Raw genomic sequence first — 19332 nt, 5'->3', positions numbered from 1 at the left:
TCCTTCCCCGAAGGGTAAAACCGCAACAACGACCGCGGCCCAACGCTCCGCCGAGGGAACGAACGGGACCGGAGGAGCTTCGCCGCCGCCCCGCCAGCACCCTGCGGCCCGGGCACGGCTCGGGGAAGGGCCGCTTCGGGCACCGGCGCGGCCGGGGCGCAGCATCGGCTCCGGCCCCACTCCCTGTCGCCCCCGGGCACCGGTGACCGACGCACAGGGCCCGGGCGGGCTGCAGCGGCCCGGTTCACCCCCGCCGGTTGCCGGTGCCCGCACCCCACTGCTCGCTGCCCCCGAGGGGCCGCGGCAGAGGCCTGGCAGCACTGACGCGGGAAAGGCGGCCGCCCCACGCGTGTCCGCTGCGGGGGCTCCACGGGGCCCGCCCGGCCGCGTTTCTCCCCGGCACTTACCGGGTCGTCGCCAGCCGGTAGCTCTCGCCCCGGCGGCCGCGGGCGCTGCCTCCGGTCCCGGTGCCTCTCATCCCCCCTTCTCCCCTTCGCCTACACCCTCGTGTGAATCAAATACCTTCACTACAGCAGCCATGTTGGGCTCCGGTGCGAGCACGGCGCTCGCCGCAGGAACCGCCGGTCTCCTCAGCGGGAGGCAGCGCGGATGGGCTCTGCTCGGGAGCCCCGGTTCTCACAGGAGAACCGGAGCCCGGGTATCCCGGCCGATGCCGGCCCCGCTCTCCCATCGCCCCGAGGGATGCCGCGGTATGCCGCTCCCCGCCAGCCCGGTAACTTCCCACCGTTACTGGTAACGCCGCTAACTGCAGGTCGCGCACCTGCTCTGCATCCCTCCGGTAGAACCGGCCGCATCCCGGGGCTGCCTTTGGAATAGAGGATGGGGAAGCCGCCGTTACCTCCGCCTCGCCCGGTATGCCGGTGCCCGTGGCGCCGCTCTGCCGAGCCCACCTGGGGAGGGAAGAGAGATAAGATTAGTCAAGGAGGAGCCGCCGCCGCCATCGCTCCAACTTGGAGCAACTTTCCCGTCGAGGTGGCCGCGGAGGGGGTGGATCCCTTGCCCGGCCAACCTGGGCCGGTCCCGCCGGCGGGCAGGGCACAGGGTAACCCAAAGCCCGTCCCTTTCACCCACTGTGGAGGGGTAGCACCCATCCGGAGCCCCGGCCGGGGCCGAGCCGGGACGCGGCCTCTGCTGCCGGAGAAATAGAGGAGACCCCCGCGGAGGGACAGCCCCACACGCGGTGTCTGTCTATCTGTCTCTGGCTGTCTGGCTGTCTGGATGGCTTGCTGGTTTTAGCGGGCGGGGGACGACCCAGATCCCCCTCACCGTGGGCGTCGGAGCCTCGCACCGGGCACCCGCCGCCGCTCCCGGGGCAGCGGAGCTGCTCGCCCGGTCCAGAGCCCTTCGAAAGCGGATTTTTTAGCTTTTTTCTTTTTTCCCTCCCATCGAAATTTTTTCCCCTTTTTTTCTTTTAATTTTCTCGCCCCATTTTTTTTTCCTTTTTTTTTTTTTTTTTTTCTTCCCCCTCCTTTTTTTCCCCCCCGTTTGATCCAACGTTGTCGCTGGGAATTATTTGCATTTAAAATACAACAACTCGTTCCCCTGTACATCTCTTCACAGCTCAATTCAACCAATACCGGAGAGGAGGGGGGAGACCCTGAGGAAAAGGAGTCCCCAAACCCTCACCTCAATCCATTCGAATTCCTGCCCGGCTGGAAATATCGATGTGGGCGAAAACTAAAGATTTAACAGATTTAAATGATTTCCTTTCTAGAGCCGCTGTCACCCAAAGGTGTTGTGGCAACAAAGAGCGGGAGGGGATTTGACGCCCGTATTTTTGGCCTGTTCCCGTGCAGAAATATTCCCCCAAAGAAGAATCTTTGCAAAGGGGAATCTTGCAAAGATTGATCTCCCTAAAAAACAATCAGATTCTGCCCTGCAAAGTGCTTCAAAAGAAAAACTGGGTTTAAATTTACATACACACCCCTCGGTCGCTGTTAAACCCGTCGGAGGACACGGACAGATGCGGCACCCGCCGAAATGAAGGGCGAGGAGGATGACTGGGAATCAAACCCCTGTTTTCCCGGTTCAAACCGGGGGGAAACGGTTTCCCCCCGTGCACGGCAGAGATTGCCCTGCTCGGGAAAGGACTTGGCGTGAAATGCCGCCGTGCCCGCTCTGGCAGAACCAGGCGCTTCAGCGCAGCAACAACCCCAGTTACTTTTCAATAATAAATAATAATAAACCAAGAAAATTAATATATTAAAAAACCCCAAATTGCCCCGAAATGACGAGTCCGGCCCCGGCCCTTTGGTGGGGAATTTCAATTTTAATGTTATTTACTTTTTATTTCTTGGCGCCTGGGCTAGAGCCTCGCACCAGCGCAGTGCTGGGAGGGCACGGGAGGGGATGCCGACACAACACACCGCCCCGACACAGCACCGCCAAGCCCCCGGATCCCCCTTTTTTTCCCCCTCAAACCTTCTCTAAAAATATTATTATTAATAATAATAATAGCTGCACACCCCGAAACTTGGCTCCGGCAGCCCCTTACCTCGGGCACCGGGCAGGGCAGGGCAGTCGGTCCGACCGGCCCAGGGCTCTAAACCCCGGGGGTGTCTTTTGTGAGTTTGCCGGAGTTTCCCCGGGCTGTCCCCTTTTGTGTCCCATTGCCATCTAGAGGCCCCGATTAATTAATTTCACACCGGAGCTCGGGAGAAAATTTTCCCACAAAACAAGTGGCCGAGGAGATGTGAAACCCCAAAGAAAAGGAGTCAACATCAAGTTCAACAGCATGCGGGGAAAGGCCTATTTCCATCACAATCGCGGCTGAGCGGGGGCCGGGCGGGGGGCGGCGGGCGGCGGCCCCCGCGCCCCCTCCGCGCGTTCCCAGGCTCGGAACAATCGCGCTCTGTTTGCCTCGCACATGCCGGCGTTTGGGCACGGAGGCTGCCCCGGGATAACGGGAATAATGAGGGGGGGGGGAAGGGGAGAGAGAGTGATGGAGGGTTGGGAAAAGAGGGGCCGGGGGGGGGGGGGAAGGAGGAGCGCGCACCTGGGGACCGGCCGGTATCGACCTGTTGATCCCCGGTCGGGAGCACCCGGTTGGAGTTTGCGGCAAGAGCCGGAATGGGCAAGAGGGAACCGCCGGGTTCGACGGGGTGGGGGGTGCCCAAAGCCGGGAGGAGACAGAGACGGACCCCGAGGTGCGTGGGGGACACTTTTCCCTAAGTTTGGTGTCCCCCCACACCCCTCCCATCCCCGTTCCCGTTCCCGTCCCCATCCCTGGCCACGCGTTTTCCCACAGCCTCGGGGGAGCGGGGGGTGCCTGCCCCGGGGGAGCGGGGGGCCGGGGCCCGGGGTGGCCGAGGCGGTGGTGGACGTGTCCTGCAACCCAAGCAGCTCGGCTCCGCCGGGCATTGTCCCCACGGAGCCCGTGGCCATTGTTCCCGGCGCTGCGGGAGCCGGAGGGAGGGCAGCTTTCCACGCCTCGTCCCCCCCCGCCACTTCGCCCCCCATCCTACACTCTCACCGGGCTGCAGGGACCCGCAGCCCCTAATCCGGAGAGGATGAGGGGGGGAAGGCAAAAAGCACACACACCACCCCCCCAAAATAATAGGCCGGGGGGGAGAGGAGCGGGGTCCCCCCTCGCAGACTTCCTCCAAGTTGGGAGAAGCAGGAGGGGGAGCGGGGAGCGGCGCTGCTGCCGGTTCCCTCATAGCTCTGCCCCTCCGGCAGGCAGCACCGGCAGCCGCCCGCTCCTGCCCGCTCCTGCCTGCTCCTGCCCGCTGCCCCGGCCCAGGGAGTTCAGTGCGGGGCAGGGAAAGGGAAAACCAGCGACAAAAGGAGGGGAGTGGGGGGGGATTATTTACCTCCCTCCGCACATCTGCATCCATTAATGACTTAGCGACAGCGGGAGCCGGGAGCCGCCGGGACACCGGCAGCCTCCGGGGCGGGGGCTGGGGGGACTCGGCACCGGCAGCGGACAGGACGCGGAGCCCGGGGACATCCAGGCGATGCGGAGCGCGGCGGAGCCGGGGCTGCGGCTCCCGGAGAGGACTGCCAGGGCTGGGGGAAGCGGAGCCCCCCGCGATCACGTTGCCTTTACGTGGGGTTAAACAGATAACGTCTGCACGGGGCTTCAACGCCGGGAGCCCCCCGACCGGGCCCGGGCAGTCCCGACCCGCCGCCGCCGGGCATGGAGAGGGGGAAAGGCGGATTCCGCCCAAACATCCATTTTGTCCCTTTTGGAAATGGAGATGGGAGAGAGGAGGGAAAATGCGATGTGGGGTTTTTTTCCCTTTTTTTTTTTTTTTTTCCCTTTGCTTTCTCCATATTTTCCTACGTAAGGAATGACGTCCTCGCGTCGGGAGCAGGATAGGTTAGCCCTGCGCTGGGGGGAATGCACCGGGCTGGGGCGGGGGGGCGGGGCGCGGGGCGGGGGCGGCTCTGGCAGCAGAACCTAAAAATAACGGGAATTTTATTATATAAAAAGGAATAAAATATATATTATAATAATAATAATAATCCCGGTGACCCGGCGGCTGCGGCCCCTCACGGGCAGCGGGAGGCAGGGCCGGATCCGGACCCCACCCGGGGACCGTCAGGGCTCGGGGTACCCCACAGGGTTTGGGGGGGGAGCGGGGCTAGACCCGGAGCCGAGGGGAAGGGGTTGAGGGGGGTCCTCTTGCCTTCCCCCCAGCCTCGGGGGTGGGGCAGAGGCGGCGGCGGGCGCCACCCGCTCGCGGCCGATGCGGGATTAGTCCGTGGAAATTAAGCATAAACCGGTTAATTTTTAAATTTAATCAAAACCCCATCCCCCCCCGTGTTTACACCGCCAAGGTCCGAAGTGGCCGAGAACGGAGGCCCCCAGCCCCCCTTCTCCGCTGCAACGAGATTTTCGGAGCGCGTTAAAAATCGCTGGCTGCAAAAGCGGCTTCGCGCGGGGTTTGCGCCCCACATGCGGCCCAGGGCGGGACGGGGACCCCCGCAGACACCAATCCGCTGAGCGGGGCCGGGGCCGGGACCGGGCCTGTGCCCGGTGCCACCCCGGTGCTCCCCACCAGCACTGCCTGCGGCGGTATGGGCAGCCCCCGGCCCGGCGCTGCCGGGGCGGCCGCCGGCTCCGTGCTCTACCTTAACGAGCTCCGTTTATGCATTTCCTCCTCAACGAATATTTCTCCCGGCGGGGCTGGGGGGTGCCGAGACGCGCTGTCCCGGCCGCCCATCGCCCTTCCCGTCCAACTGGGGCTTCACGGTGGCCCGGCCGGCCCCTGCCGACCCCGAGTGCAGCAGGAGGCCGGGCCTGCACTTTGGACACCCCAAATTCATGCTGCCCATCCCGCCGCCGGGGCCTCCCCGGGTAAAAGGTACTGGGGTCGGACCCGGCTCCTTCAGACCCCCGGTATCGGCAAGGCTGGTCCCCCTTCCTCCACGGCGGGGGCTGGGGGGGGGAGGCGGTGTATTTTGGCTCCCTGATACCGTTTTGATCAAAAATTCATTAAGAGGCGCTCGGCGCAGCGCTATGAATATTTCAAGGCTTTTGCAAAACAACAAAGTGGGTGTTTGGGGGAGGATACACTGGGGGACGCAGCCCCCGCTGCCCGGCTCGGCCCCGGTTTGCTGCGGCAGGGAGGCGAGAAGGAGTCGGGCACTCCCGTCCCCTCAGGGCCGGGGCCGTGCTCGCTCGCCTCCAGCCCGGGGCTCGTTCCCGCCCCATTACAAGGTGTGAAACGCCTCCGGGTATCCCGGGAGAAGAGGCCGACCCTCGGTGGGAGCTCCCAGCCCCGAGGCCACCGCGACAGCCCGGAGCGGCCTCGGCCCTGCCCACCCTCCCGGGGCTGCTCCATGGTGCTCCGAGGGGACGAACCTACTCCGGCTCCAGCAGCCCGGGACAGGCCCGAGGCCGCCTGGAGGGGGACAGCAGGGGGACCCCATCACCACGCGGGATGTCCTCTAGGTAGCACCACGGACTATCAGCTCCCACCCTCCCCGGGCTGCTGATGACAGGGCGCTGCTCCCCTACGACTCTGGGGAGGGGATGGTACCCCCCAAACCAACCCATCCGCCTGTTCCCCAGCAAGGGAGCACCCTCACTGCAAAGTCCATAGTCCCCAAATCGCGGTGCAGAGCCCCCGACAGCACAGACATCGGGAGACATACCGGCACCGGCCAGGAGACAAAGCCCCGCAGGCTCTGCAGCCCCGAGAGCTGGAGCCCAGCACCCTCCCCGAGCAGCACAGCTCCCCGCCATGCTGGGCCTGCAGGTAACTGGGCTTTACTGGGGCAGCCCCGCCCAGCTGGGAAGGGGACACTGTGAAACAGACGTGGGGAGATGGCCCGGACCCCTACACCTTGGATGAGGACCCCGTAGATGCATGGGTGGGCAACACAGAGCGAACACTCTCTCTCTTCCCAGTGTCACCCTGAGCGCTGACCCCACCCCGCAACAAAACTGGGTGCCAGCTTTGGGTGCAGTGCAATGGGGCACCCCACCTTTGCTGCCCTGGAGGGATGATCCGCATGTAGACAGGGGATGAGGCTGGGGGCAGAGGGACCTCCCTACAAAAGCAAAGCAGAGCAGGGGGCACTGCAGGGCACCCCCCACCCCCGTTGAGGGCCTGTCACAATGGGATGTTACTGGACCTGCAGGCAGCTGGGGGGGGGTGAATGTCTCCAGTCTGCTCCCGGGTCTCCTGCCGCTGCCCCCAGGGTCCCTCCAGCCGTCCCCGTGTCCCCGCGGTGGGATGCGGTGAGTGTCCCCGGCAGCCCCAACCCCTCTCCGGGGCTCACCTCGCCCTGACATTTCCTGGCGCTCCTTCCATGCCAGCGGGTTGCCATAGCAAATCTAAATCTCACAAACAAAACGAGGAGAAAAGCCTTATTAGCATATATTCAAATGAGCCATGCAATAATGCAAACCATAAATCATGCAGTCATTGCTATTCAATCAGTGTCTCTTACCCCAGCCCCCACACTTTCACCGGGTGTCTCACCTCCTCTTTCCATGCAGAAGCCACTTCCCAACCCCAAGGGTGGCCTAGGAGGGGACCCGCCAGCCGGGGGGAGGACCTGGGCTGAGGCTGGATCCAGCCCTGGGCTGCCGGGGCTCCACACAGTCCCTAATCTCAGCTGGTATTTATGTCGCTCTATTAAACGGGGCAAACTCTTCCCAGGATTAATCTCCCGCCCATGTTTTAATCTCACGGCTTGGCCACCAGTAATCCCCCCGCAGGAAGGGGCCCAGTTCAGCGCTGGAGAGTGGCTGGTGCAGAGGAACCCCCCCATCCCCACTCAATCTGAACCTGTGGGTGCCCACACAGCGCTAGGGTGGACCCACATCCCCCCAAAACCAGGGGACGATGGGCACTGCCAAAGCCTGGCCCCCTCCTCCTCGTCCTCTCAGCAGTGTGGCCATGGCCATGACCATGGCCAGTGCACCACAGGCCCCAGGGGATGCTCCCCACACACAGAGAGCCCCAAAGCCCTGGCCCCAGCCCAGCCCTGAGCTGTAAGAGACACAGCTCAGGGGGGCTGGTCCCTCCCCACATAACCCACCACTGATGTCCACCTTAAGGGCACATAAAGGGTTTTTCCTCCTACTCACACCCGCTTCCAGCATCAGGCAGTATCACTGAGAGCCAATGAGCAGCTTTTCGGGGTGTCCCAGGGAGCTGAGGGGTGAGCACGGCATGGCTGGGCCCCAGGGACCTGGCTAGAGCTGGGGGTGACCTGGCTGTCACCCACGTTGTTAGTTGGTGACTGTGGAGAGGTGGTGGTGGGACACGGGAGACAGCAACGCTCAGCCGAAGTGGGTTAGAGCATGGGGCACTTCTTGCCTTGGGGACAGTAATTACCTGGTACCTCATTAGCCTGCTTCCTGGCCCCAAGAAGCTCACACCAGACACCCCGAGACCCCCAGTTCTTTATTGGTGAGAAGATAATAAATAGAAAAGAGCCCCTGGGCTGGAGTTCGGCACCCACCACCCCGGCTGCCTCCATCCCTCCCTCCCTCCCGCCTCACTGCGGGGAGGATTGGGCCGGGGGGGTGCAGGGTTGGACCCGCTGCCGGTGCTCTCAGTCCTGCTGCCACCCCGTGGCACTTCGCAGGCATTCCCACTCGCTGGCGCAGGGACAGACGGACCGGCAGGGATGCACTGTGTCCGGCACCGGACAGGGGACCGGGGCAGCGCTCCTCGCCCCCGGGGTCCTGGCCTCGCAGAGGGCTGCGAGGGGTCAGAGCTGCAGAAAGGGGGGTCTCAGCGGCCTGTGGGGGGCACGGGGGTGGGGAAGGGGTTTGCTGGGAGCTGCAGCCCCTAGGTGGTGGATGAAACCCCACGGGAAGCCCTGAAGCACCGCTGACCCCCCCGGCAGCACTGCAAAGGGCTTCCTGGGGGTCTGAGGATGGGGATGAAGTGGGGAGCTCCCCCCCCAGGCTCAGCCCCCTCCCCTGCACCCCGTCGGCCTCGCTATCTCTGCCAAGTGTCCATGGCCTGTGCTCGCCGCATGGGGATGGGGACCCTCTGCTCCTCGGGCAGCGGCCGGGGGGGGCCCAGGGGGTACGGGTACCCCTTGGCATAGTCGTCCCGTGGCTGGTGGTCTCCGGGGCCTCGGGAGGCTTCGCTCAGGGAGGCCAGGCTGGCGGGGGGGGGCTGCGGGGTGCCCGAGGGGCAGCCCAGCCCCGGGGAGACCCGCTCTGACTTGATGCTGATGGCTTGGTGCTGCGGGGAGGCGCCGGGGGCCGGCTCTTCAGCAGGGACAATCCGGCTGCTGACCCTGGGTAAGGGGAGGAGGAGTGAGGCCGGGTCCCCCTGCAACCCCTGCCGAGGTGTGCGGGGTGGGGAGAGGCCGAGCTCCCCGTCTTGTTCTCCCTCCAGGGGCTGAGAACCCCTAAACTCACCTCACGTACCAGCTCTGCCCAGCCGGGCACTACTGGGAGCCCAGTGTGTGACTGGGAGGGACATGGGGACCCGGCCCCCTGGGAAAATCCAGTTGGAAATAGGCTCTGCCAACAGTGGCGGGTGGTGGGGTTCCTGGGGTGACCCCATCTGCCCCAGTTTTGAGGTGAAGCTGGACAGACCCCAGCATGGTGGGAGAAGGGGCTGTGCCTTGGGTGCTGGCATCACCCATGGCTGGGAGGTGGTACTCATGGGTGCAGCAGCTCCCCATGAACAGATTCGTCCCCAACCCATGTCTCCCACCCTGTGGCTGTCCCCCATCCTTACCCCAGTGCTGCCATGTCCCGTGGGTGCTGCCATGCTGTGGGGCCAGGCTGCAGGAAACCGGAGGGTGGTGGGGCCTCCCCAGCCCCAAACTCTGCTGAGCAGGAGGCCAAGAGTGAGCAGGGGGGGTCTACCGGGGGGGGGGCCGCGCTGTCCTGGGGCTGAGGGGCCAGGACTTACCTGCTTGGGCTGGGGTGAGGAAGGGGAAACTGGTGAGGCCGTGGCTTGGGATGCTGGAGCTGCCTGGGGTGAGCACAGGGCTCAGGGTCTGCAGAGCAGGGTACAGTGGTCGCTGTGGGAAAGCGGGTGCCCCACATGAAGCTTCGTGCTGCCAGCCCCTTGGGGAACCTATAATGCAGCATCACTCCTTCCCAACCTCCTTCCCAGTGGTGGGGCCACACTGTGCCCACGTGGCAGCCCAGGCAGCAGGTACCACAGAGCTGGTGTCCCCCCCATGGCACTCACCGTGGAGGTGCCACTGCTCCGGCTGCTCACCAAGCTGCTGTGGGATTCCCCGCACCGGCCTTCGGCCCCCAGGTACAACGGGGGGGGAGTCTTGGTGGCCAGGGCCCGGTTCAGGCTGCCAGCAGGGAAGAGGGGGTAGCCGATACCTGATGGACAGAGGGATAGGAGGATGCATGGGGTGACCCCGAGGGATGTGGGGTCCCCATGGCTGTGGCCCTGGTGCCCTCACTGCCTTGCGTGCCTGCACGGTGCCGCACTCCGGCAAACCCACTTCCTGAGCTACGGCACCGCAGTGGCCACACGCTGCAAGTGGAAACGGTGGCTGGGTCCAGCCCTGGGGCTACAGCAGCCTGCAGACACCCCTGGCTGGACCCTGCTGCAGGGAGCACCCAGCTCCCCACGGAGCACCCAGCTCCCCATGGAGCAGCCTCCAGAATGGGTGCCTCCAGCATGGGGATGTCAGCCTTAGGCCACCACGCTGTCCCCACGGAGATGGGGATGCTTCATGCTGAGAATATCACCCAGATCCCCTCATACCACCTCGCACCCACCCGGGGGGTTCTGCTGGTCAAGCTCCAGCATCTTTTTCTGGCTGCTCTTCTGCTGCATGGCCCTGGAGGCACCCATGTCCCTGTCACCACCTGGTCCGGTGCCATCCCCTGGGCAGAATGAGCCCCTCATGCTGTCTCTGAGCCCTACCACACGGGAGGCTGCAGGCTGCAGGGTGCTGGGTGCCGGTGGGATGCAGGAAGCATCTGGAGGGAGGCAGGGGCCGGTGTTTCCACAGCTCCCTGCCCACACACCCACCGCAGCCCCGCTCCTGGTAAGTCCCCAGGAGATGCTGTAAGAGGAGCTTTGCATGTGGTGCCTGGATGGGAAAATCCCCATGGGGCTGGCGATGACACGGTGCCCATGGTGGGGATGTGGTGCCCACGGTGGGGACGGGGTGCCCATGGCAATGTCTTTCTCCCTGCAGCATCCCTGGGTGATGGATCTGAGCCTACCTGGGGGCAATGGCCCTGGGGAGCGTCCTGGTGGCTTCGGTGGTGCTGGTTTGAAGGCGGGCGGGCGGCCCTGGCCCTGCGGGGACGTGCTGGTGCTGCTCAGGGACGTGCTGGTGGCTGGTGGGGAGCTGCCATAGGCGGCCTCAGGCAGAGGTGCTGGGCTCTGCAGGGCGAAGCAGAGGTCAGGGGCAGGGAGGGGATGGGGACCTTGGGGACCTTGGGGACAGCAGCGACTCACATAAAACCTGGGTCGTGCCACCGACAAGTCCATGCCCTCGCTCAGCCTTCGCGCCTTCTCCCCGGGATCCAGCCCCTCGTCCACCTCCAGCTCATGGCTCTCCAGCCCCAGCCCTTTGCGCTTCAGTGTCTGCGGGGAGCGGGGTGGTGAGCAGGGCCCTGTGCCCCCCCCCGACTCCCCAGCTGCCCCCTGCTGCTACCTCGAGGATGTCGCTGTTGGTGCGGCTCTCGTGGGGCTCGCTGTACTCTGTGTACTTGAGCAGCACCTTGTCCATGTCGGTGCTGGCGTACTGGAAGAGGCGGTTGGTGCTGTTGAAGATGATGAGGGCGATCTCGCAGTCGCACAGCACGCTCAGCTCATACGCCTTCTTCATCAGCCCAAACTTCCGCTTGGTGAAGGTCACCTGCGGAGCAGGGAAGGGGATGGGATGCTGTGCTCAGGACCACCGGATGCGGCCCCAAACCCTTCTCGTGGCTCCCCAAATCCCTTCCACCTCTGGAGGACCCAACACTGATGGGAGCTGAGTGGCGTTGCCTCCCTCCATGGCCTCGTGGCTTCCTGTCCCCCTCATCCCCACTCGTTGCCACGCAGCTCCTACCTGCCGGTTCCGCTGATCCAATATCCGACTGATCTGGATCTTTTTCCGGCCCATTTTCACTTCCTGCACTCCAGGGAGGGCTGGAAAAGAGCAAGAAGCCCCTTGAGCCCGAGCAGCCAGGGGCCACCGCTCATGTCTCCTCACCCCTCCAGCCACCAAAAACGGGTTTTGCTGGGAAAAAAAGGAGTTTTCAGAGGAAATTTTGGCTTTTTTGTGGTCCAGCAACAACTGAAAATGTTAAAAAATACAAAAAATTAGGAAATTCTGCTGGGCAAAAGGAGGAAAAACCCGATAGCTCTGCCCAGGCGGTTCCACCGCCCCGGCTCCACCACCCCACACACCGGCCCCGGGGACCTGCCCGTGCTGGCCGGAATGCCACGGTGCTGCGATGCCAAGTCCCTTGGCGGGAGCATGGGATCAGCCTTTGCATCCCCAATCCCCCGCCCGAAGCCGTGGGGGCTGCTCCGAGCTCACCCCATGCACTGATGCTGCTCACGGCAGGCCGTGGGATGGGGAGGGCGGTTATAAGGGAGGCTGGGCTGGCTGTGGGGAGGGTCTATAAAACAAAAGGGCTATTTTTAGGCTCAAATTTGGGGTTTTCAGACTAAATTTGGCCTCCGCCATTCGCAGGTCAGGAAGTGGCTGTACGAGGAGACAGCAAAGCGAAACCACCCACCTCTTCAGGCCACGTGAGCCAGCAGCGGGAAGGATGAGGGGTTGGGAGACCCCACATCCCACCCTGGTTGCAGGGTGCCAGCACCCATTGCAGCCCAGCACTGTGCTGTGATACCCCCCTATCCGACGCCTCCCTTGCTGCCACAGGGACCCAATTCTCGCTCCTCTTGTTGTCCCCCAGGACCAGTCACCCCAAAACCCCTCTGGAATGCCCCGGTGCCACTGCAGCCCGGTGCAGAGCTATGGGTGGCATCAAGATGCTCCCAATGGGACCCACCTAATTTGGGTGCAGACCTGGCCCAGCTCGGTCCCCACTGTCCCCAAGCCATGGCCATGGCGCAAGAGCCAAGCTGGGAAGCTGGTGGGGCTGGGAGCTCTGTTCTGTGGCTCCCTGGAGACCTCAAGTGCCTCTAGAGCCCCCCAAGCTTGTGCAGCAGCTCCCCCACCAGAGGGATGCACCCTGGGGATGCAGGTTGGGGACCAGCCAGCCCTTTGCTCCCACCATGCCCCAGCTTGTCCCGCTTCCCCCTTGTTGCCATTTACCATCTTGCTCAGCCTCTATATTTAGCTGATCACAACTAATTTTAATTTATGGAAGGAAATTGTGCTGCCTTTCCCACGGCCCCGCTGCCACCCTGTGTCCCGGGGCCCACGCACGGCACCAAGGTACAGGGGGTGCCGAGACCACCCCGGCCCCGCCGGAAAGAGACAACGATTCCCTAGTGGAAAGGCAGAGGTTTTCCCAACGATTGCTGCTGGTGCAGGGCCAGGGCTGCTCCGACCATCCCGGCAGCGGCACCTGCAGCGTCGTGTCAGGGCACTCCCATGTGTATGGCTGGGGATGCCCGGAGGGGTCGGCTCTCGCCTGCCCATCCCTATGCCATGATCTGGAATTTGGGGTGCAGAAAGAGGAGCTGTTCCCTGGGGGGGCTCCAGCTTGCAGCTGAGTTTGTGACAGGTCAGGGGATGCTCACCTGCTTCCCTGCACAGCCTCACCCAGGGGGCATCTTTAAAGGCTCCAGGGTGCTGGGGAGAGGAGGATGAGTCCCCCCAGCTACAGCAGGGCCATAAAACACTCCCCCTTGGCTGGACCCAGCACCCCCAGCTCCTTGGATGCTATGGCACCCTGTTGCCCTGCTCCAGCACCCTGGTTTCTAGCTGTATGTGGAGTGCGGAGGCAGATGGTCCCTGCAATGGGGCTTATCTTACAAGTCCCTCCGTGGCCCCAGCCTGGCCATGTCCACCCATCTGAGCTGCTCCAGGGCAGGGGACAGCGGGCAGCAGCCACCTCAGGTATCAGCATGGCTCTGAGCCCTGGAGGAGCCACATCTGCCCAGGCAGGGTGCTTGGTGGGGGGTACCAGGACCCTTGGGGTGATACTGTGAGGGTTCTGGGTGGGTACCAGCACATGCGGGGCGATGCTGCAGGGGCCCCAGCCCAGAATAGCAGGCAGGGGTGCGAGGCAGGAGGAAGCAGCAGCACGTTCACCACAGGGAAACCATCTGAGGCCTCGTGCAACACGTGGGGCGGTTTCATCAGCCGCGTCCCCGCACAGCTCCTTATGACACCGCTGCTCCTGGGACCTGTGGGGACATGCGTGGCCAGGCCACTGATGCCACCAGCACCATGCCATGTGCCGGGGTCCTGCCGGACAGGCGCAGGGCTGGGCGCGGATGCAGGCAGGGCTGGGATGCTCTATGAGTTACAGCCTCGTAGGTTGTGGTGCTTTGGCCACCGCAGTGCGGCAGGGCACCAGCGCTCAGTTCCCCATGGATGAGTATTAAGGGCTGGGAGGGAAGGGGGAAATTTCACTTTGGATTTTAATTGCTGCGCCAGGTGATAAGGCGATAAGCAGCATTATGGCTGCAGGCGATTATCACAGCCTGTGGTGACGGGCACAGTGATGCCACCTCCATCCTGTGGTCCAGCGCGGTGGCATCATCCAGCCCTGTCCTCATGGAGTAGCCTGGCTCCTATAAAGAGCTGGCATCCAGAGAGGGCTCATGGCTGTCCCCCTGAGTGAGAGGGAGCAGGGTTGGAGCGCTTGCCCTGGAGAAACTCCCCAGAAACCCTGGAGAAACCCTCCAGCCTCTCATTACATTCACCTCCAGCGGGTCCCACCTCACACAAACAGCTCCTTGTGAGCATTGCAGTGATGGGGACCCACGACATGGCCCAGCTGGAGGGATGAAGGACCCTTCAGCATCATCATTCCAAACAATGCCAGCAAACCCCAGTGCCAGCAAAGCTCTCAAGCCCTCAAAGCCTTTCAGAGAGGAGATGCGTTCCCCTGCCTGCGCCGGGCAGAGGCTCCGGTGCTGCCTGGTGTCCCGCCGGCCTCCTCTTCCTCCCACGTGTGCTTATCTTTAGCCCAGGCTCTGCTCACTCACACGCACCGGGCTCACTTCCACACCCAGCACAGCCCCTTGCCCCCACTGTCCCTTTGCCAGCACCCACAGCAAGGTGTCCCCCAGCCCCAGGGTTTATAATGAACCCCCCGGATGCTGCACATCTTTAGGGGTCACTTGCATCCCACCGGAGTGGGTGAACTCCCAATCCCAGCTCCTCATTAATGAGCTGAGAGGAAGCGAACCCCTTGAGAGCGATGTGTTTTTCCGTATGCCGCAGCTCCAGCACGATGCAGGATGCTTGGAGCGGTACTGGAGGGTCCTGGTGCTGTCTTTAACACCTTTCCATCCCTTTCCAACTCTGCATGATCCCAGAAATGTTAATTTCACTAGGTCTATCCCGAAGTCAAAGTGGGTGGGTTATTAAGGGAGGGTTTTTGCTGCTCCAGGGTCCAAGTGCTCCCCTAATAACCACCAGGCCAGGGGCTCTGGGCTTCCCAGAGTTTCATAGTGCCACCTCTCCCATCCCCATGGGACAAAGTGCTCAAACTGGGGAAAAAAAGGCTGTTTTCACCAAATTAGGGGGATTTTTGTTGCAAATCTGAAAGCTGGGGGTGGCTGGGTAGGAATGGGGACAGAAAAGAGCGGCCAGCAAGAACTTACTGTTTGCATTTGGCAGCTTCCAGAAAGCATTTTTCTGGAGAAAAACAATGATTAAAGTGGGAGAAAGAGTTTCCATCCCATCTTTTACAGGGAGAAGAAGTGAGCTTGGCTGGGAGGGGAAAATCTGAGCCAGGAGCAGTGAAATCCCAGGGGAGGACAGGCCAGATGCTGCATCACTGGGACCAGGAGGGCAACGGGCTTGAAACAGGGCTTTAAGGACCATCCATTGTGGATGGACACGTGGTGCTGGGTCCACCGTGGGCCGCATCCATCCTGGCTGGTGCTGTCCTGCTCCAAACTGGGGGCATGGCTATGGCTCTCACTGGTCCCCAGGGAACAGCAGAGCTGGGATCTCGTGGTGTGAGCAGCATCCCGAGCCCGGAGCAGGGAAAAGTCAAAGTTGAGCAGGGTTTCTGCCGGGGGCTGACAGGCCCTTCTGCTTTTTATAGGTTGTTTAAACAGCTAACCAGTACAAACCAGAGCTGGGGAGCAGGGGAGGCAGGAGGAGCCTGCTGGGAAGCAGGGGAAAGGAGAGCTCAGTGCAGATGGGGTGCTGCAGGCAGTGAGGGCACCTCAGGTGCTGAGGACAAGGGTAACCACCTTCCCTCATCTCACAAGCATCACCCCCAGCTATAACTCATTTATCTATCCCCGTCGCAGCATGTGGCCTGGCCATGGCAGTGCCCTGAGCTCTCCCAGAGCCAAATCCAGGCTTCGGGTGAGCTTGCAGGGACCCGGCCCCCATTCAGCCCTGGCTCCATCTGCTTGGGGTGACACAGACCGAAAGTGCCCCCTGCGCCTGGTGTTGCCACAGGCCGGTGCCGTCAGGTGGAGTGCAGTGATGGGCGGAGGCTTTTCGGTTCCAAAATGACTGTGGAAGGAGGAAGGAGAGAAACGTCCCCAAAAGCCGAGGCAGCTCTTGCCCTTGGGAAGAGGGACGGACACACAGTCCCTGTCCGAGGCTCAGACCACCTTTGTTCTCGGTGCTGGGAATGCTGCTGGCAGCAGCCAAGGGAAGAAACTTGCTGTTCCCGCAGGGCTGGGCTGCTTCACGCTGCAGCTGGGCATTGATACGGGAAATGATGCCTGTCTGCTGCTGCAGGGTTTGATGGGGGCAGCCAGAGGTTGCTGATGGCTGGCCTGAGCCCATCCCTGTGGCATTAGAGCGTCATGGCTTACAAACATGGTTTGCTCCTGACAGTCCTGCTGCAATTCTTGTGAAGAGCAGGGAAATCCAAGGGTCTTAAATACACTAATTTCCCCCTCTATCCTTCTGGGCATCCCCATGGCAGCGTGGCACGCCAGACTCTCTGGCCTCCTCGCTGCTAGGATGCTTCTCCCAGGTGTCAGCACCCAGATATCATCAGTGACCCAGGCTCAGGTGTTTGACATCCTATACCAAACCTGAGGCCTGCATCTACATCCCAAATCCTGCTCCCCAAGCTGCCATGGGGCTCCCCAGCACATCACCCGTGTGTGATGTGTTCAGCTGGCAGCCAGGCATGGAAAAGGGCCAGGATCTGACTCCCTGGTTGGGTCACTGACGTTCCCTTCCAGACTGGTACCCACTGTCCCAAGGGATGTGGATGGAGGGAGCAGAGCCCCTGGAATAGGTCCCTGCCTTCCCACTCATCCACCAGGTAATTCAGCACCTGTGAACCCATCTCCAGAGCCAGAAGCTCTGGGAAACATTCTCTCATTAGAAGCGTAAATCCCTAAGGATGAGGACTCGGCTGCAGCGGGCAGGAGGATCTGGCAGAGAATCCATGTTGCTCTCCCCGCGGGGACAGATGAGCTGGGACATGCTGGATGTGCCATGCGCTGGCAAGAGCCGTGGACAGGTCACATCCCCACCGGAAGCAGGAATGAGCCAGGATGCAGCTCAGCATGTGCTGTGGCTGCCAGACCCGTGTGACACCCCAGCGAAGCCACGGTGGCACCAGGCCCTGGCCCTGCAGCGTTACAACTTCCTCCACGTCAAGCCAACAGCCCGGTAGTGCCGTGCCTCAGTTTCCCCTCACGCCCTGGGCTCAGCCCCAGCGCCCCAAAGCCTCGGCGGGCCCGGGGGTGGCAGGGAGGAGGCGGCGGCGGGGCCGGGGCAGGGCGGCTGCCGTCCAGGCTGCACTTTTGGGTTAAACCCGGGCGTTCCTCCCTGCACAGACACGAGTAAAAATAACCCCGAGCGCGGCGCAAACCACAGGCTTTTTATAGCCCGCCATCCCTAGACGGCGGGGCGGGGGACGGGGCTCCGCCGTGCCCAGAACAGCCCGCGGGGCGCCGGTCCGGCCGCACCGGCACCTCCCCGGGCCGGCACCGCTCCCCCAGCCCCTGCGCCCCGACGGGGCGGCCGGCGGGATGTGTGCGGCCGCCCGCCGCGGAGAGGATCCTGGTCAGGGCAGAAGAACGCGGCTGGGGGAAGATCGGTGGCTGCTGTCCCCCTCCGTCTCCCCAGTAGCGGCGGCACCGGCGGGTAGCCGCGCCTCGGTGCGCCCGGGACCCCACTCCCCACCCCGGGACACTCACCTGGACACCGGCTCTTCCTCCTCGGTAACTCCCCACCGGCGCTGTCGCGGAGCCGGCCCGGCCCCGGTGGGGCCCCAGCGCCGTCGGGTCCGGGTCCGGGTGCGGGTGCGGGTGCGGGTGCGGGTCCCGGTCCCGGTCCCGGTCCCGGTCCGGTGCCTGCGCGTGTCCCCGGAGCCGCGCTCTGCCCGCCCGAGCCGCGCCGGCCACATTTGCATAGCCCCGCCCATCCCGCCGGAAGATTTGCATAACGCAGCCGGGCTCACTCCCCATTGGCGGCCGCCGCAGGGGTGATTTGCATAGCCCCGCCTCTGCCGGGAATTGGGGCGGGGCGGAGGGGAAGGTTCGGGGGAAAGCGGGGGGCGATTAAGGGGGTCTTTGAGGGGCTGGAGTGGGGTGAGGTGGTGGGGATGGGAAGGGATGAGACGCTGGGAACTGGGGACTGGGATGGGGATTTAGCAGGGGGAGGCATGGATGAGTTTGTGGGAATTTGGGGGGCTGGGATGGGGTGAAGTTTGGGGGTTCCGGGGGGGTGCTGTGCCCTCGCGGGGCGGTTCAGGCTCGGGCTGAGATGGGGAGCCCTGGGCGCAGGTTCAGAGCCAGGCTCTGCGTTTGTCCCATGCCAGATCCCCCTACCTTGGTTTCAGGTGACCCCCTCACCCCCTTTGGCCACAGGGTTGGGGGTCCCGGTCCCCAGCGCCCCCGAGGGCTCAGCAAAACCACAGCCAAAGAAACCTCATCAGCTCGACAACACACACCCACCCCCCCTCGCCTCGCCGCTCCAAAAGGAAACCTCCAACTCCCTCCCTCTTGGTTTTATATCTCACTGTTCTAAAAGAAGTGACCTGCCCGGGTGCCTGCCCCTTGCTCCTGCCCCCAGCCCGTCCCCGTGCCACCAGTGAGGCCACCCTGCAGCGAGTGGCCCTGGAACGCTGCACGGGAGCCACCAAACCACAGTGACATAACCCGAGGGAGGCAGTGAGGAAGTGCTGGGGACACAGAGCTCACGCTGCTGGTGACCGGCCCCAGCTCAATGCCTGCAGCAGCAAACCCAAACACCGCCGTGTCCTGGCACTGAGAGAGGGGGGACAGGCCCTGGTGGCACCTGGGACAATCCAGCACTGGGATTCCCTGGCATCATCCCCATTCCCAGCCCTGGGGGAAGGCGGTGGGAACCAGCTCTGCATTGGAGCATCTCAAGCAGGGACCAGAGGATGCAGGTGGCTGTGGATCCTGTAGCTTGAAGCCCATGAGTACGGCCTGAGGTGGACTCTGCAGAGCGAAGGGAGGCAGATGCTGCTCTGTCACACAGTGACAGACCCACGGAAGGTGGTTTTCCCTGGGGGAAGCAGAACCTGAACTCAAGGGATGCTGATGTGCCCCGGCTCTGGGTCCAAATCCAAACCTGACCCCAAAATCCACCCCGGAGAAGGCAACGCCCAATTCATACCCCTGCTCATCTCCTGTCCTTGTGTGGGTGCCTTGGCGGGTGGCTGCGCCAGGGGTCCTGCTCCCTCTGGCCATGGTCGGGCAGTGAAGAGCTGTCCAGGAGCCACTCGGTGCGAGGTTCCCGCCGGGAGCACCCGTGTTTACAGCAGCGATGGGGGAACTGATGCAATTCCCAAGCTCCCATTACGTG

The 19332-nt window shown here is 63.2% G+C and overlaps 1 protein-coding gene across 4 annotated transcripts; it reads right to left on the bottom strand.

Moving 5' to 3' along the window:
- Positions 1-7873: 7873 nt before the first annotated feature.
- Positions 7874-17870, bottom strand: MEF2B (myocyte enhancer factor 2B). Of its 4 annotated transcripts, none has more exons than XM_030509262.1 (9): positions 17697-17870; positions 11488-11567; positions 11089-11292; positions 10890-11018; positions 10652-10814; positions 9648-9793; positions 9363-9474; positions 9186-9279; positions 7874-8736 (listed from the first exon to the last, which is right to left on the bottom strand). In XM_030509262.1, the coding sequence occupies exons 2-9, from the start codon at positions 11539-11541 to the stop codon at positions 8430-8432; spliced, it is 1209 nt and encodes a 402-aa protein (XP_030365122.1). In that variant the 5' UTR covers positions 11542-11567; positions 17697-17870; the 3' UTR covers positions 7874-8429. The 4 variants fall into 4 exon arrangements, with proteins under 4 accessions (XP_030365122.1, XP_030365124.1, XP_030365125.1 ...); XM_030509264.1 differs by having other exon boundaries at positions 8409-8736; positions 9186-9276; positions 17697-17868; XM_030509265.1 differs by having other exon boundaries at positions 8409-8736; positions 9363-9450; positions 17697-17868.
- Between the last annotated feature and the right edge of the window lie 1462 nt (positions 17871-19332).

This window comes from Strigops habroptila, chromosome 20 (genome assembly GCF_004027225.2).
Source record: "Strigops habroptila isolate Jane chromosome 20, bStrHab1.2.pri, whole genome shotgun sequence".
NCBI classification, from domain to species: domain Eukaryota; kingdom Metazoa; phylum Chordata; class Aves; order Psittaciformes; family Psittacidae; genus Strigops; species Strigops habroptila.
Note: the sequence above shows the minus strand (reverse complement) of the source record. Positions and strands in the feature narration are given on the sequence as shown.